At 40.2% G+C, this 18705-nt stretch overlaps 1 protein-coding gene across 1 annotated transcript in view; it reads left to right on the top strand.

The window, feature by feature from the left end:
* TLL1 (tolloid like 1) overlaps positions 1-18705 on the top strand; it is a 499423-nt gene that overhangs the window by 238176 nt on the left and 242542 nt on the right. The window contains exon 5 of the mRNA XM_030191579.1: positions 10139-10256. Within this exon, the coding sequence (XP_030047439.1) occupies positions 10139-10256 (118 nt within the window). The remainder of the gene's footprint in view (positions 1-10138; positions 10257-18705) is intronic.

Below are 18705 nucleotides of genomic sequence, written 5' to 3'. Positions count from 1 at the left end.
ATTGTATATCTGGATTTTCAGAAGGCGTTTGACAAAGTGCCGCACGAAAGACTCCTGAAGAAATTGCAGAGTCATGGAATCGGAGGTAGGGTATTATTATGGATTAAGAACTGGTTGAAAGATAGAAAGCAGAGAGTAGGATTGCGTGGCCAGTATTCTCAGTGGAGGAGGGTAGTTAGTGGGGTCCCGCAGGGGTCTGTGCTGGGTCCGTTGCTTTTTAATGTATTTATAAATGACCTAGAGATGGGAATAACTAGTGAGGTAATTAAATTCGCCGATGACACAAAATTATTCAGGGTCGTCAAGTCGCAGGAGGAATGTGAACGATTACAGGAGGACCTTGTGAGACTGGGAGAATGGGCGTGCAAGTGGCAGATGAAGTTCAATGTTGACAAGTGCAAAGTGATGCATGTGGGTAAGAGGAACCCGAATTATAGCTACGTCTTGCAAGGTTCTGCGTTAGGAGTTACGGATCAAGAAAGGGATCTGGGTGTCGTCGTCGATGATATGCTGAAACCTTCTGCTCAGTGTGCTGCTGCGGCTAGGAAAGCGAATAGAATGTTGGGTGTTATTAGGAAGGGTATGGAGTCCAGGTGTGCGGATGTTATAATGCCGTTGTATCGCTCCATGGTGCGACCGCACCTGGAGTATTGTGTTCAGTACTGGTCTCCGTATCTCAAAAAAGATATAGTAGAATTGGAAAAGGTACAGCGAAGGGCGACGAAAATGATAGTGGGGATGGGACGACTTTCCTACGAAGAGAGGCTGAGAAGGCTAGGGCTTTTCAGCTTGGAGAAGAGACGGCTGAGGGGAGATATGATAGAAGTGTATAAAATAATGAGTGGAATGGATCGGGTGGATGTGAAGCGACTGTTCACGCTATCCAAAAATACTAGGACTAGAGGGCATGAGTTGAAGCTACAGTGTGGTAAATTTAAAACGAATCGGAGAAAATTTTTCTTCACCCAACGTGTAATTAGACTCTGGAATTCGTTGCCGGAGAACGTGGTACGGGCGGTTAGCTTGACGGAGTTTAAAAAGGGGTTAGATAGATTCCTAAAGGACAAGTCCATAGACCGCTATTAAATGGACTTGGAAAAATTCCGCATTTTTAGGTATAACTTGTCTGGAATGTTTTTACGTTTGGGGAGCGTGCCAGGTGCCCTTGACCTGGATTGGCCACTGTTGGTGACAGGATGCTGGGCTAGATGGACCTTTGGTCTTTCCCAGTATGGCACTACTTATGTACTTATGTACTTATGTACTTCATGATCTCAATATGTATCGTTTGGAAGAAAGGCAAAAGAGGGGAAATATGATGGAGATGTGTAAATAACTATCAGGCTCATTTTTGAAAGAGATGGACGTCCAAAAAGTGACATTAATCAGCACTTGGACGTCCTTCTCACAGAGACGTCCAAATCAGTATAATCGAAACCCAATTTTGGACATCTTTGTCAGAAGTCTGTTGCAAGGACGTCCAAATCTCAAGAGGGCATATCGGAGGCATGTTCGAGGCGGGACTTGGGTGTTCCTAAGACTTGGACGTCTTTGAGCCATAATGGAACAAAGCAAAGTCGTCCAGCACTAAAACTTGGACGTTTTCACCCGGACCTGTTTTTATTACGAATAAGGCACAAAAAGGTGCCCAAAGTGACCAGATGATCACTGAAGGGAATCAGGGATGACCTCCTGTTACTCCCCCAGTGGTCACTAACCCCCTCCCACCCTCAAAAACATGATTAAAAATATTACTTGCCAGCCTCAGATGTCATACTCAGGTCCCTGGAGTAGTTTAGTAGTAGGTACAGTGCACTTCAGACAGGTGGACCCAGGCCCATACCCCACCTACCTGTTACATTTGTGGAGGAAACATAGTGCCCCCTTCACCTGTAAGGGTTATGTTAGTGGTGTACAGTTGGGGGTAGTGGGTTTTGGGGGGCTCAACACACAAGGTAAGAGAGTTGTGTACCTGGGAGCATTTTATGAAGTCCACTGCAGTGCCCCCTAGGTGCCCGATTGCTGTCCTGGCATGTCAGGGGGACCAGTGTACTACAAATGTCTGTCACATTTCCTTCTTCACAGGAGTTCATACTTCAGTTTCCCATGCTACAGCAGAGAAATCTGTAGCACATTGAAACATAGATGGCTTTATTGTAGTGCATGAATGTTGCTAGAATTCATCCCTAGCATTTGTTAAACTTTCATTCCATGCCCATGGATTCCAGAGGTTGAGGCATTTTTCCCAGGATCTAGCTAACTAGAAGCCTGCTCAGCTGAAACTTATCCATGACTCCTTTCACAGTGAAGAATTCACAATGATTTGTAATTTGCACTTGTTGACGAGCCCTGTTAGATGTATCTTGCTATACAGGGAAAAGTCTGCTACTACAATAAAAAGTACTAAAGGAATTAATTATTCTTAAATAAATTTTACATGAATGTAAACAACATTATACTGGAAACATTTTGGCCCATGTTGTCAAAAAATGATTTAAAAAAAAAATTATGATATGCTTGGGAGAGAAATCCTTGGTAAATCTGGCCCTAAGAGTTTACACATGGATAATTACTGTTCTACAAAATAGTTTAAGATGTGCAGCCGTTTGTATGATTAAAAGCCAGGGGGTTAGCAAATGAAAGATGTGTTTTCAATTGCTCTTTTCTTCAGACTAATATGGGAAATATGTGCATGCTAAGCCTCTGCATCCATTGGATGAGGCGTTCAAACCATTTTCAAGCCATATTTTAATTATTTAAGATTAAATTGATTGAATTTAGATTTTAAATGCAAATGAGAACTTATGATTTACTGTTTCATTTCTGCAATGACATTAGCCTTTAATAGTGTGAAATGAATATAGCAATAAATGTGTCTTGACTCATAGGCATGTTAAAACCACCTATGATTTCCAAGTTTTATCCTATGATGTATCTCCTGTTTGTTTGTTTGTTTTTTAACAGTGATAAAAATTAAAGTAGTAAAACTGTTATGTTTAATTGCCTGGCAAATATTTACTGTTGCTCTATGAATGTTAGACCGGTGTGCTGATATATGTTTTTCTTTTCAGGTTTTTTTGGGGGTTTTTAAAAAAAAATTGGTCTACCAGTTTTCCTTCTGCTTTTTTTGGTTGTCACACTATCAGAACTAACTTCTGTTGGGTTATGGAATTACGAATTCACTCCAGAGATTCTTCCCTTGCTTTACTTCTCCTAAATCACATAGGCCTGTCATTGTGGTGGCTGTACTCAGCCAGGGCCTCCTGTATTAGTGTTCTTTCGTGAATATTACAGTTATAGGTCTTAACCCAGGCACTAGTCTTCTAATTCTATACAGTGCACCACAAGTCAGACACTTAGGTGCCAAACTAATAGAAGACTGTAAGTTGCATACCTAGGTGCCAAAATTGTGGCATCCACACTTACACCTGCCTTTTACATAGCGTGAGTGTGGGCTCCTAAATTTGGACACCTAAAGCTAGGTGCCTAAATGTGGGCACCCAAACTCAAACTTAGGCTCCATTCTATAATGGAATCTGTGTTCCTAGATGCTGTTATGGAAAGCTATCAGCACACGGATTTTGGGCACCTAATTTTTAGCACCCTTTATAGAATTGTCCCTTAGATGTCACCGTTGCAAAATGACTTCCTCCCCTACAAGCGCTGTAAATGCTATCTTCTATAGCAGAGGTTCTCCCAACAAGCAGTCTGCACGTTCCAATAGGTACGCAAGACTTCAGCAGAGGGTATATGGCAGACCTTCTTTACCTTCCTCCTTCTGCCACCTCTAGCACTTCTGCTTTTTCTCCAGACCAGCAGCAGAAGTAGTTTATCACTATCTTCTTCTGAAGCATGGAGGGTTAAGTGACTTGCCCAAGGTCACAAGGAGCTGCTTTGGGATCTGAACCTAGTCCTTCTGGTTTCCAGCCCGCTGTTCTAACCATTAGGCTACTCCTCTGCTCCTTAATTGTTTTTAAGGCTCTAAAAATCTTTTTGTGAAACATAGAAAATGATGGCAGATAAAGGCCATATGGTCTATCCAGCCTTCCCATCAATACCGTGTACTGTCTCTTTCTCTCCTGAGGGATCCGATGTGCTTATTCCACACTTTTTGGAATTCAGATACAATTTTTGACTCTACCACTTCCATCTCACTTCCATCAGCAGGTTGTTCTATGCATCCACCAACCTTTCTGTAAATAAGTATTTCCTTACCTTTCTATAAAGAAGTATTTCCTTGGATTACTCCTGAGTCTCTATCCCTTGCAACTTTATCTTATGCCCCCTTAATTCAGTTTCCTTTCAGTTGAAAGAGACTTGACTCCTGCACATTTATGCTACAGAGTTATTAAGGGCTAGATTCTATATGTGGGCCCCCAAAAAATTGGTGCCAAAAAATCGCTATTAAGTTGCATTAGATCACCTGAGAATCACCCCTAACTTCAGATATGGCCATTTTGAAACATTGTGCAGATGAACGCATCTTAATTAGGAGCAGATCCCTGTAATTCTATAGCAATGCATATATTAAGAATGTCCCCATTAAGCCCATGACCCACCCAGTTCTGTACCCCCTTTTTCAGATTGTGTGTAAACGTTAGGTGCATATATCCAAATTAAATCAAATTAGTGCCAATAATTGCTTGTTAAAAGCTAATTAATTGTTAAGCTAATTGTTATTCAACGCACAAATTTTGGCCACTGTTATAGAATTAGGGAATAAATGTCTATCACATCTCCTCTTTCATCTTTTTTTCCAATGTACACATATTAAGGTCTATAAGTCTGTCCCCATATGCTTTATGAAAGAGACCACTGAAGAATTTAATAGCTGTCCTCTGAGCCAACTCCATCCTGGTCTAAGTGCAGCCTCCAAAATTGTACTTGTGTCAGGTACTTGTGACCTAGATTGGCCATTGTTGGAAGCAGGATACTGGGCTAGATTGACCCTTTTTCCTGGTGGCCATTTTTCTTCCTATGCACCCAAGCATCCTTCTTGCTTTTGCCATCACAGTTTCCTCGCTCCTCCAAAGTGGGACTTCTCTACAATGTCCCTGTAGGTCTCCTCTATGTACCTTTCTGCCTCCCTCAGCTCCTCCAAGTCTGCTATTTTAGCCTCAAGAGAATGGACCTGTTCTCTAAGAACTAGGAGCTCTTTGCATCAGGCACACACATATGACCTCTGACCAACTGGGAGATAATTATATACAGTGGGGGAAATAAGTATTTGATCCCTTGCTGATTTTGTAAGTTTGCCCACTGACAAAGACATGAGCAGCCCATAATTGAAGGGTAGGTTATTGGTAACAGTGAGAGATAGCACATCACAAATTAAATCCGGAAAATCACATTATGGAAAGTATATGAATTTATTTGCATTCTGCAGAGGGAAATAAGTATTTGATCCCCCACCAACCAGTAAGAGATCTGGCCCCTACAGACCAGGTAGATGCTCCAAATCAACTCGTTACCTGCATGACAGACAGCTGTCGGCAATGGTCACCTGTATGAAAGACACCTGTCCACAGACTCAGTGAATCAGTCAGACTCTAACCTCTACAAAATGGCCAAGAGCAAGGAGCTGTCTAAGGATGTCAGGGACAAGATCATACACCTGCACAAGGCTGGAATGGGCTACAAAACCATCAGTAAGACGCTGGGCGAGAAGGAGACAACTGTTGGTGCCATAGTAAGAAAATGGAAGAAGTACAAAATGACTGTCAATCGACAAAGATCTGGGGCTCCACGCAAAATCTCACCTCGTGGGGTATCCTTGATCATGAGGAAGGTTAGAAATCAGCCTACAACTACAAGGGGGGAACTTGTCAATGATCTCAAGGCAGCTGGGACCACTGTCACCACGAAAACCATTGGTAACAAATTACGACATAACGGATTGCAATCCTGCAGTGCCCGCAAGGTCCCCCTGCTCCGGAAGGCACATGTGACGGCCCGTCTGAAGTTTGTCAGTGAACACCTGGATGATGCCGAGAGTGATTGGGAGAAGGTGCTGTGGTCAGATGAGACAAAAATTGAGCTCTTTGGCATGAACTCAACTCGCCGTGTTTGGAGGAAGAGAAATGCTGCCTATGACCCAAAGAACACCGTCCCCACTGTCAAGCATGGAGGTGGAAATGTTATGTTTTGGGGGTGTTTCGCTGCTAAGGGCACAGGACTACTTCACCGCATCAATGGGAGAATGGATGGGGCCATGTACCGTACAATTCTGAGTGACAACCTCCTTCCCTCCGCCAGGGCCTTAAAAATGGGTCGTGGCTGGGTCTTCCAGCACGACAATGACCCAAAACATACAGCCAAGGCAACAAAGGAGTGGCTCAGGAAGAAGCACATTAGGGTCATGGAGTGGCCTAGCCAGTCACCAGACCTTAATCCCATTGAAAACTTATGGAGGGAGCTGAAGCTGCGAGTTGCCAAGCGACAGCCCAGAACTCTTAATGATTTAGAGATGATCTGCAAAGAGGAGTGGACCAAAATTCCTCCTGACATGTGTGCAAACCTCATCATCAACTACAGAAGACGTCTGACCGCTGTGCTTGCCAACAAGGGTTTTGCCACCAAGTATTAGGTCTTGTTTGCCAGAGGGATTAAATACTTATTTCCCTCTGCAGAATGCAAATAAATTCATATACTTTCCACAATGTGATTTTCCGGATTTAATTTGTGATGTGCTATCTCTCACTGTTACCAATAACCTACCCTTCAATTATGGGCTGCTCATGTCTTTGTCAGTGGGCAAACTTACAAAATCAGCAAGGGATCAAATACTTATTTCCCCCACTGTATGTGACACTGTATGCAAAAGACTGGATAGCACCCCTCTTACTGCTGGACTGCTGTCTGCATCTTAATATTGAGTTTTTCAATAATTTAAAGCTTGCTAGGGTACTAAGGATACTAGTCTAGTATAAAAGAGCCTTAGGCTTATATGATATATTGTGAAATTCATGTAGTGTTTTCTTCTTAGAAAGTAATGGAATGTAATTAAAACTTTGCAAGAGGACTCCTCTCTTGTTTTCCTAATTTAGAATAACTATCAATGAAGAGTCATGCTAGGGGTGGGTGGGGAGTTGGGGAGGGTGGGTGGGAATGAAGATTAAGCTAGGCCCTACTTTGTGCTTTCTAGAGGCTGTTAATGTTGTAGGCTGTGGCAGAAAGTTCAAATTTTAAAACTATAGGGGAAAGGGCTTTATATTATGGAAACTAAGCTGTGCTGCAAAACTAAATTTAGAACTCCTAAACTGGGGTTTTCTGTGACTATCAGCTCTGCTCTACACTGATGCTATGGTAAAACTCCAGAATAGTCCCTTAACTGCTAGCCTATGGAACTATAATAGAGACTTTGAATGCTAAGCAATCAACAAAGAAAACCATAATTCCTTAAATTGCCTTTGCTAAATAAGTAGAGTAGCTTAAAAATAAAGACACTGAGATAACATTTCCCAACTTTATAAGCAATTTCCCAGAAAATAACTTACCAATGAAGATTTGCCCTACTCTGGAAGTCCAAGTGTTAGAAATGCCCTAAGCCTACCCTAATCCCACCCCCAACACACCCCTTGAGATTTGGATGCACTGCAGATGAATTGCTGAGATAAATGTCTGCAAAATAGGTTTCAAAAATACCAATTTAAACATTTTGAGAAGAAATATGTCCAAATGCTGCTTTATGGCACCTTTTGGACATTTTCTCTTTCAAAAATGAGCCCCCAGGTGACCCCTGCATGAATAGATATATAATAAAGGGAAGGGGTGGGGCAAACACTATATGGTTTGAAAGAAATAAAATAGAATACAACTGTCACTGATAATATCTAATCTCTACAATATCCAAAATTACCTTTTAACAAGGATCCAGAGTAAATGCTTATCGGCTCAGCATTATACAATCAAATTCAATGAGAGATTTTATAATTTGAATGCCTGTCTCTAATCCTGTATTAACTGTATAGCCAGTAGGCTAACTTGTGTAAATTGAAGACTGTTTTACAAGGCCAATTGCACAAGAGAAACTTAAGGGTAATGAATAAATGTTGCCATGTGATCCAGGCCAACACTGACACCCTGCTTCAGGCACAAGTTCCAAAAGGAAGTAGAATTACTTAACATGATGAACTCTTAGGAGTGACTTCTAGCCAGGGACAATCTTATAGTAACATGAAGTAAAAATCCCATCCTCTAGGGGCTGATACAGATTTAGATTCAACAGTAACCCCTGGATTCTATAAACTGCAACTAAAGTTGTGTGCGCGAATTAGTGCATGTAGCCAATTTGTGCGCATAAATTGTTTAACAAGCCAATCAGTGCCAATAACTGACTGCTAACAACCAATTATTGGTGTTAATTGGCCTTAATTAGGATTTATGCAAAGATTGTATTCTATAATGATTCTCGCATAAATCCTAACGTGTGCAAATTTTTGGGTGTGTGACCTTGGGCATTTCAGGGACCTTCCACAATTTTACATGGGTAAATACAGAATTTGGCTGAACTGTGCCTAAGTTAGTCTCTCGCATTTACACCAGCTTTTAGCAGGTATAACTGCCAGCGCCTAAAGTTAGGCAGGGGTTATGCCCTAAGCATTATTCTATAAAGGATGTGTATCCTTTATATAATCGCACTGAGTGTGTAAACATTTTGACACCGATTTATATGCACCACGTATAGAATTTACTCTTAAAAGGGTAATTTTATGACTACCTGCATCTCTGCTAAGGTTGTGGACTTTGCACTAGTTTCAAATGAAGCACACACATATTTTAGTTCTAAAGGCTGCCTAAAGAAAATTGCTAGCACACTACTAATTTTTATGGGTGGATTTTCTTGTAAACCATAGGTGTATACTTTTCAGGTGCATATTTCTAAACCACATCCCGTTGTCTCCCAGAAATGCTTCCCTTCTCTTCAGGTAATATTGTGCATATAGGACTAGATTCTATATATGGTACGTGGAAAAAATATCTAAGCGTATTCTCTAAAGTACGCCTAAATTTTATAGAATTGGCTTACATTTTCACATGGAATATAGAATACACTGAGCACCTCTCCACTTAACCAAATTTGATCATGTCCATTTAGGCCATGTTTTGAGGTCTTTTTACTAAGGTGTGCTGAAAAATGGCTTGCAGTAGTGTAGACGCGGGTTTTGTTTGCGCGCTGATCGATTTTTTTTAGCATGCTTGCAAAAAGACCTTTTAAAAACTTTTTTTCCAAAAATAGACGTGCGGCAAAATCAAAATTGCCACGCATCCATTTTGGGTCTGCGATCTTACTGCCATCCATTAACCTAGCGGTAAGTCTCACATGGTAACCAGGCGAATGTCCAAAAATAAAAATTATTTTTCTGCCGCAAGTATTGGCCGCACGCCAAAAATTAAATTACTGCCAGAGCCACGTGGTAGTCAGGTGGTAACTCCATTTTGGCGTGCGTTGGGCGTGCATAGATTCTTACATGGCTTAGTAAAAGGGCCCCTTTATTAGCTGTATATCCCAACACCTAAGTTAGGCGCAGAGTGGGTGTATTTTACAATAATGCACATAATTTGTAAAAATGCCCAGATCCCGCCTATGACAATCCCCCTTTTTGCAACTATATGACTTAGAATTTAGGTGCACCATGTTACAGAATGCACTTAAGGAGTTGTTAGCATAAATCTCAATGCCAATTACTGCTACTAATTGCTTAACATTTAATTAACATCGCTGATTAGCTTGTTAACCAAGTTATGCATGTTGTTATAGAATACACTTTGATTTCCATGCTGAAATCAAGGCAATACATATAGAATTTGGGGGATAGTGGAGCTATGTTTGAAATTTTACCCTCATAGGCAGTAGGTGATTGCCATTGTTAAAACATTGTTCCACCAGCTGATGTGACTTTGAAAGTGACTCAGACTGGGCCTCTTTTACTAAGGCACACTAGTGTTTTTAGCGAACGCTAACGTTTAGGGCACGCTAAACCTTAGAGACGTCCATAAGAATGAATGGGTGTCTCTTAACATTTAGTGCACGCTAAAAACACTAGCACGCCTTAGTAAAAGAGGTCCACTCTGTGCAAGTAAAAAAAAAAAGTCTTAAAATGATTTTTTATTTTTTCACATCATCCATTTTTTCTAGGTAGCCAGCGGGCAATGTTCAAACAGGCCATGCGGCACTGGGAAAAGCATACATGTGTTACATTTATTGAACGAATGGATGAAGAAAGTTACATTGTCTTCACATATAGACCCTGTGGGTAAGTAGGAGGTGAAGATGTGATTATTAATATTCTTCATGTAGACTTATGCAAATGATTTTGTGGTTATTTAATGGTTTCTGAACAAAATAAGCATTTCACAGAGTAATGCATTTGGTGTAATAAAACAAGTAGCAGTTCAAATATATTGCAAAACCTAAGGGCCAGTTAGGTGCAATGTAGTCAGTATCTAGCAGACCAATAATAACAATTCAGGTATAAAATGTAAATCATTCAGGGACCATTTTAGTAAAATGTGTTTTTGCATATACCACACATTAGCAGAGGAATTCTATATGGTGCTCAAAAGTTGCATGTGCCCAATTTGCGCATATAATTTAATTAACAAGATATTTGGGTGCTAACAATCAATTACTGGTCCTTATTGGCAACAATCTGGATTTTCACATGCATCTTGCTAGGCCTATTCTATAAAGATATGCATGTAAAACTCACACTTAACGTGCATAGCTTATAGAATAGTATAAGTTACATGCATATCTCTGGCATTTAGGTATGGGCACTAACACCAGCTTTAAGGCTGACATAAGCATTCACATATAAATTATAAGCATTCCTATTTATCTAGGCGCTGTATTATAGACTTGCTCTCTGACTGTTAGGATTGTGGGGTGTGCTCTTTTGAGCATGTATCTTCAATCTTACGCTCTTTGCACTGGTTGCCAGTACATTCTCGAGTACATTAAAAGGTGATAAGGTTGTTACACCGAGCAGTGTACTCTGATTGTGTTCCTCCTGTTAGATCTTTGTGGTCTGAAAATTTGAAGTTTTCGGTGAATGCTAAACTTAAACTGTGGCATATGCTAATACATGGAACACTGCATTCTCAATAGCGGGTCCACAAATCTGGAACAAATTACCAGGTTATTTGAGACTGTGTAGCAGTAGGGGTCAGTTCAGTAAGTTACTTAAGACATTTTTGTTTGAACATGCATGGGGCTGATTTTGTCTGCTTTCTTGAATAATTCAATACCGCTGCTAGGGTTCTGTGCCGGGCAAAGCGGAACGACCACGTGACACCTTTGTGAAGCAATTACATTGGCTTTCTATTTACTTTAAAATTAAGTTTAAAATCCTGACTCACTCACAAAACATTCTATAGTAACAAGCCTGGCTACTTTTCGTCATTGATTATCCCATACACTCCTCTCAGATAACCTGCCTCATCCATACAAAGCAAAATGGGAGTTAACTTACTGCAGCACTTTCTACTTCTTGGCACCTTCGCTATGGAATTCTGTGCCAAAATATCTTAGATTAGAGAAGTCATATACATCGTTCAGGATGGCCCTGAAAACTTATTTGTTTCACAAGGTTTTTGATAACCAATGATCCTTTAGCTGGAGCACCTATGGTGGGGGAGGTGAGTGACGGTCTTTGAGTTAATAACCTTCTAATATTACCTGATATGTTTGCTGTCTTTGACTGAATAATCTCTGGATGATATCTGATGTGTGTTGTTCTGTCCTTTCAAAAATGGTGTTCTTTTTCAAAAGCTTGTTTTTATGTTAAATTTTAGAATTTTAAATAAACGGCCTTGACTTGTGCACAAAAGAGGCGGTATATCAAATTAATAAATGATAAACCATTTGGAACTCCCCTAACATGCCCATGGCCATCCTCTCTTTTGAGATACACAGCATGGGAGTTAAATGCCATATAGAATAGCACATATCCAGATGTGCTTGCAAATTTTAATGAATGCCATTTAACATCAATAATTGGATGTTACCACCAAATTATTGATGGTTCAGAGCTCTTTATCCAATTTATTTATGCAAGCATCTTGGAAGCATGTCCAAAGTTGAGTGCACAACTTTGGGTGCCATATATTGAATCCAGGGGAAAGTGTAAAATTTTACATGTGAGTTTATAGAATTAGGGAGGAACTGGGTAACTACCAGCTTCATCCAGACTCTGTCTCAGACCATCCTGACACTAAAGCAGTAATGTGCTATTGAAAATCTAGGTATGACCCAGTTGGATAGAAGCTTCTATTACCTGCCTAAGAAGCACTGAATATTGGGAAAAAGTTTTCTTAGGTGGGTAATGACAAATATATTTTCCATATTCATATGTGACTTGGTATATGAGTTAGCAAGACACATTATTTATTTTATTTAGATTTTGCTCACACCTTTTTCAGTAGTAACTCAAGGTGAGTTACATTCAGGTACTCTGGATATTTTTCTGTCTCAGGAGGGCTCACAATCTAAGTTTGTACCTGAGGCAATGAAGGGTTAAGTGACTTGCTCAAAATCACAAGAAACAGCAGCAGTGGGATTTGAACTGGCCACCTCTGGATTGCAAGAGCGGTGCTCTAACCACTAGGCCACTCCTCCACTCCATTAGCTAAATTAGAGTCTGTAACCTGATTTGTTAAATGATTTCTGTGCTGTTATGTAAAATAAAAGCAGGTTGGCATACAGTTACTCTAGCTCGACCCAAAAGTGATTCAGCAAACCCAAATGCCATCTAATTCACATGACATTAATTAGTTATACTGGGGAAATAACAGAGAACAATTGTGCAACATGCCATTAATCTGACTTTATATGGCACTATTATCAGTCTGCATGAGCACATTTTCTGTGGAAAATTCTGTAATTCATGATTTATTAAAATTGGCATTAATTCCCAATTAGAAGGGATTTAACAGAACTGCTTGTAGTAAGGACAATTCAATAGGCTTTCATGTACTGGGCTAGCATTGCTCCCCTAAATATTGCTGCTAACTTGGATAACTGTGAAATCTGCCTCAGCTCCACCCACAGACTGCCTTAACATTGTCCAGATAGTGTTGAGCTGGTCTTTAAGCCGATGCAGTGGCACTATCTACATCATGCTGCCTAATATCCCCAGATTGCTGTAGCTAAAGGAGATATAAATATTTCAGTTCTCTGGATATTTTCCTTAGAATTGGAACCTGAGAATTTTTTATTATACAGTTGACACTGCATCCAGAAGGGAGTGAAACCAAGTTCACTGAATAGGATTCAGGGAACTCTTTCTAAAGGCTGAGGAGTAGCCTAGTGGTTAGTGCACTGGACTATACACCAAAAGGACCCAAAGAATATTTCTACTTTTAAACAGTAAATAAAATATACTCATATATGGTTTTGTCCAACCATCCAGTGGTCAATGGCTTCACTAAATATTAGGCTTAGTTTACTACTGTACACTGCCTTGAATGAATTTCTTCAAAAAGGTGGTAAATAAATCCTAATAAATAAATAACTAATAAATTGGGCTATTGCATTAGCACGTGCCATTAACATGCATTAGTAGTAAATTGGTCCCTTGAATAACATTGGTTTTATGGTAAATAATATGTATTAACACAGTAGCACCTATAAAACAGGTAAAAAAGTACCAAAACTCTTTATCTTAGAGGCCCCTTTACTAAAGCATAGTGTGCTAACACACAGCACATGCTAAATGCTGTGTGTCCTGTTTTATACCTATGCGCCATGTGACACGTAACCAGTGGTGTAGCTACGTGGGGCCTGAGGGGGCCTGGGCCCCCATAGATTTGGCCCTGGCCCCTTACTGACGATCCCCTTGAACCCCCGTCCCGCCACCAACCCTCCCCCGCCGCCGCCCGCTACGCCGCCACATCAGATATCTTGTTTGCTGGCGGGGTTCCCCAAACCCCGCCAGCCGAAGAGAGTCTTCTTCAGCGCCGGAGTAGCACCAGAGTAGCGCCGGAGTAGCGCCTTCGTTCAACGAAGTTCCTGGTGTGATCAGCTGTTTCTGATGCCTTATGTCCTGCTCTGTGCATGTAGCCCTGTGTAGGAGGTAAGGTGTCAGAAACAGTTGACTGCACCAGGAACTTTGTTGAACGAAGGCGCTGAAGAAGACTCTCTTCGGCTGGCGGGGTTCGGGGACCCCCGCCAGCAAACAAGGTATCTGATGCGGCGGGGCAGGTGGTGACGACGGGGGAGGGTTGGTGGCGGGAGGGGGGTTCAAGGGGATCGTCGGCAGGCTGGCAGGGGAGTCCAATGTGGTGACGGTGGTGGCGGCTCGGAGGGGGCGGCAGGGGCTGCATCTAAACAATGCCCCCCACCTCGGGCTCTGGCCCCCTCTCCCGGCGAGGTCTGGCTACGCCCCTGTGTAACACACACTAATGTCCATTAGGGCATGCTTAGCTTTAGTAAAAAGTCCCCTTAGTGTGTCTGCATTCAAAGAAAGGGTATTATAGTAACCGGTACTCCACCTAAAATTATACCATCCAACATGACCATATTTTACCCACCAAGGACTAATTTATCAAGGAGTTCTAATGACAGCACTGGTCATTAAGGAGTGGTTTCTAATCCCCAAAGTATAGAGTTCTTCTGTTTTAGCAAAACCTTTAGTGAGTAATTATATGAGGGCACCCATGCCAGAGATAAGCACGTGAGGCCTGCTCATACTTCACGCAGACCCTACTTATGTATATACATACTTGTTAAAATTTAAGCTATGTAAGATGTGCCTATATTTATAGAACAGGGCTTAGACAGAATTATGTCATTTATGTACTTATGTGCACACATATTTGGCATGTTATTAGTGTCCTCTTTATAGAATTACCCCTTGGGGTGTAAGTGGATTTTGAAAATTGCCATCTGAATATTTCAACTTCAAGGTACTTGTTCATTGATAAACAAGAAGACACGAGTTGTCATTCTGGTTGGCGTACAATACTACTGTGTCTTGTGTTTCATGGTTTGGTAAAAAAAAAAAAAAACCTTATTTTATTACAGCATAAATCAATGTCTTTAATAATTACCTACAACAATTTACCAAAAAAATACTTGTACTTCTTTCCAAAGGTTAAGGGAAAAATATTTTAGTTTTATTGAATTTAATTGAAATTGGCATTTATAGCCTGCATCTGTCCATAAGAATTTGATGTGGTTTCCATCAAAAATAACACATAAAAAGCATTTAAAATTATCTTTCTAACAGAAACATAACTCACTATCACCCATCCATGAAAACTTTTCCACCTTTATGTGTCTTAGAAGCTGGATTCAAAATTCTTCTGCTTTGAAACAGGGAGATTTGACTTCATACATTCTGAAAGCTTTGTGCTCTGCCCTTTCATTTGGCATGTAGATTAAACCAGAGTATATAACACTATGAGAAGACTCAGAACTCTTAAACCAAAATATTTTTTAATGCAGTAATCAAACAAGGAAAAATAACTTGCAGTTCAGATGTGCTGGGCAAGGGAGCCTGTTCTCAACCAGCTCTTGCTCCATGCAAGAGAGAACCTGGGAGGAATTCAACAATAAGCTGAGAGTAGTTCTGTTTATACTTTTACACAGGTAAAATCTTGATAGTGTTACAGTAGCTTCAGGGGGGAGGGGGCATACAGCAAAATACAGCATAGATAGTTTCATTTCACAGAGGAGAGATATGCTGCAGTCTACTCTCAAGATAGAGAGAGAAGAGAAGCAACTAGCCCAACATTCATAGAGAAAATGGCAAGCCAATGGAGTTCCATATAACACAGGGATCAGAACATAAGCTCTTCCAAAGCTCATTACAGAGAACTACAAGATTACAGGGATTTGTAGTTCAATGACCCAATGCTATGCAATTACAGATAATGTAAGTTCATATAAACAATGCCTAATGAATAAATATGCAACAAACAGCCCGTCTCCATTCAAATGCCTGCCTGGTTTTGGTAGATACTACTATTTAATTTACTAAACTATCAACATTATAATCATGCAAAGTCAATTAAAAAAATTTAAATCTTGAAAGTTGACAACTCCTTGCATGTCTCACGTTTTCTGATGTTCAGGTGACTTCTTTCTCGCAGTGTCACAGGGGCTGAAATGAGAGACTGACAACACAAACAATGGTCAATGGAATTTATGTCTCTTTTTGATATATGTGGATCATAGGCTCAGCTGTAATCCACTGTTCTGGTCGTGCTGACTTCTGTATATGCTCATCTTTGTTGCTGACATACATGTAAAATCGCCTGGGTTGATTGTAGGTCTCGTCCAGGACGACTTTACTGTCAGTGAAAAATTGACTGTGTCTATTTGAATGTTGAATTGGCAACATTATAATAATGGATGAATTAACATCAGGGAGCGCTAGGGAGATAAAAATCTTAGATGTAATAAATGACTGCTTCTTGGAGCAACTGGACCAAGAACTGACAAGAGGGGGAGCTATTTTAGATCTAGTCCTTAGTGGAATGCAGGGCATGGTACAAGAGGAAATGGTGTTAGATCCACTGGGAAACAGTGATTATAACAATCAAATTTGAGCTGATATCTGGAGTGAAATCACTAAGGAAATCTACTGTAGCAGCATTTAATTTTCGAAAGGGTGACTAGAACAAAAGGAGGAAAATTGTTAAAAAGAAGCTAAAAGGATTGGCTGCAAAGGTTAGGACTTTAAATCAGGCATGGACGCTGTTTAAAAGTACCAATGTAGAAGCTCAGACCAGATATATTCCACGCATTAACAAAGGTAGAAAGAAGAGCAAGTGACAGCCAGCATAGTTAAAAGGTGAAGTGAAAGCCAAAAGAACATCCTTCAAAAATGGAAAAAGAATCTGAATGAAGAAAATAGGAAGCAATATAAGTACTGTCAAAATAGATGCAAAACATTGATAAAGAAGGTTGTGAGAGAATATGAAGAAAAACTTTCTGCGGAGACAAAAACTCATAGTTACACCTTTTTCAGGTACATCAGAAGCAGAAAGCCTGTGAGGGAATCTGTGGGACCATTAGGTCATGAAGGAGTAAAAGGGGCACTCGGGGAGGATAAGGCCATTGTGGAGTGATTGAATGAATTCCTTGCTTTGGTATGTAGGATGAAGATGTAAGTGATCTACCTGTAACAGAAATGGTTTTGAAGGGGGACAATGTGGAGGAACTGAAAGAAATCACTGTGAACCAGGAAGACATATTGTGCCAAATTGACAAGTTAAAGAGTGATAAATCACCTGGACCAGATGGTATACACCCCAGGGTACTGACGGAACTCAAACATGAAATTGTTGACCTGCTGTTGGTAATCTTTAACCTGTCATTTAAATTATTGGTAGTACATGAAGATTGGAGGGTGGCCAATGTAACAACGATTTTTAAAAAGGGTTCCAGGGGTGATCTAGGAAATTACAGACTGGTAAGCCTAACTTCAGTACAGGAAAAATAGTGGAAACTATTATAAAGAATACAATTATAGAACACAAACATAGTTATAATGGGACAGAGTCAGCATGGGTTCAACTCAGGGAAGTCTTACCTGAACAATTTACTTCATTTCTTTGAAGACGTGAATAAACATGTGGATAAAAGTATTTTCAAAATGCTTTTGACAAAAAGTTCCTCATGAGAGAGACTTGAGAAAATTAAAATCATAGGATAGGAGGCAACGTCCTTCTGTGGATTAGGAATTTGTTATTAGACAGAAAACAGAGGATACGGTTAAATGGCCGTTTTTCTCAATGGAGGAGTGTGAATAATGGAGTGCTACACGGATCTGTACTGGGACCGATGCTATTTAACATATTTATAAATGATCTGGAAATTAGAACGATGAGTGAGGTGATTAAGTTAACAGATAACATAAAACTATTCAAAGCTGTCAAAACACTTGCAGATTGTGAAAAAATTGCAGGAAGACCTTAGGAAACCATAAGACTGGGTATCCAAATGGCAGATGAAATTTAATGTGGAAAAAATGCAAAGTGATGCACATTGGGAAGAATAATCTGAATCCTAGTTACCTGACACTGGAGTTAACCTTAGGAGTCAGCAATCAATAAAAAGATGTCATTGGGCAGAAGATTTCAGCATATTGTCTATGATGTGCAGTGACAGCCAAGAAAGCAAACAGAATGCTAGAAATTTATTAGGAAAGGGATGCAAAATAAGTCCAAGAACATTATAATGCCTTTTTATCATTCCATGGTATGACCTCGCCTTGAGTATTGCATTCAATTCTGATCGCCGTATATCAAAAAGATAGTGGAATTAGAAAACGTTCAACCAAAATGATAAAGGAGATGGAACTCCTCCCATATAAGGAAAGGCTAAAGAGGTTAGGGCTCTTCAGCTAGGAAAATAGACTTCTGGGGAGGGCGGGGATATGATTGAGGTCTATAAAATCCTGATTGGTGTAGAAAGGGTAAAAGTGAATTGGTTTTTCACTCTTTCAAAAAGTAAAAAGACCAGAGGACACTTAATGAAATTACACGGAAATACTTTTAAAACAAAGAGGAGAAAATATTTTTTCAGTCAAAGAATAGTTAAGCTGTGGAACTCATTGCTGGAGGATGTGATAACAGTGGTTAGCATAGCTTGGTTTAAAAAAGATTTGGACAAGTTCCTGGAGGAAAAGTCCATAGTCTGTTATTGAGATGGATATGGGGAAAACCACTGCTTGCCCCTAGATTGATAGCATGGAA

The sequence above is a fragment of the Microcaecilia unicolor genome, chromosome 2 (genome assembly GCF_901765095.1).
Source record: "Microcaecilia unicolor chromosome 2, aMicUni1.1, whole genome shotgun sequence".
NCBI lineage: Eukaryota > Metazoa > Chordata > Amphibia > Gymnophiona > Siphonopidae > Microcaecilia > Microcaecilia unicolor.
Note: the sequence above shows the minus strand (reverse complement) of the source record. Positions and strands in the feature narration are given on the sequence as shown.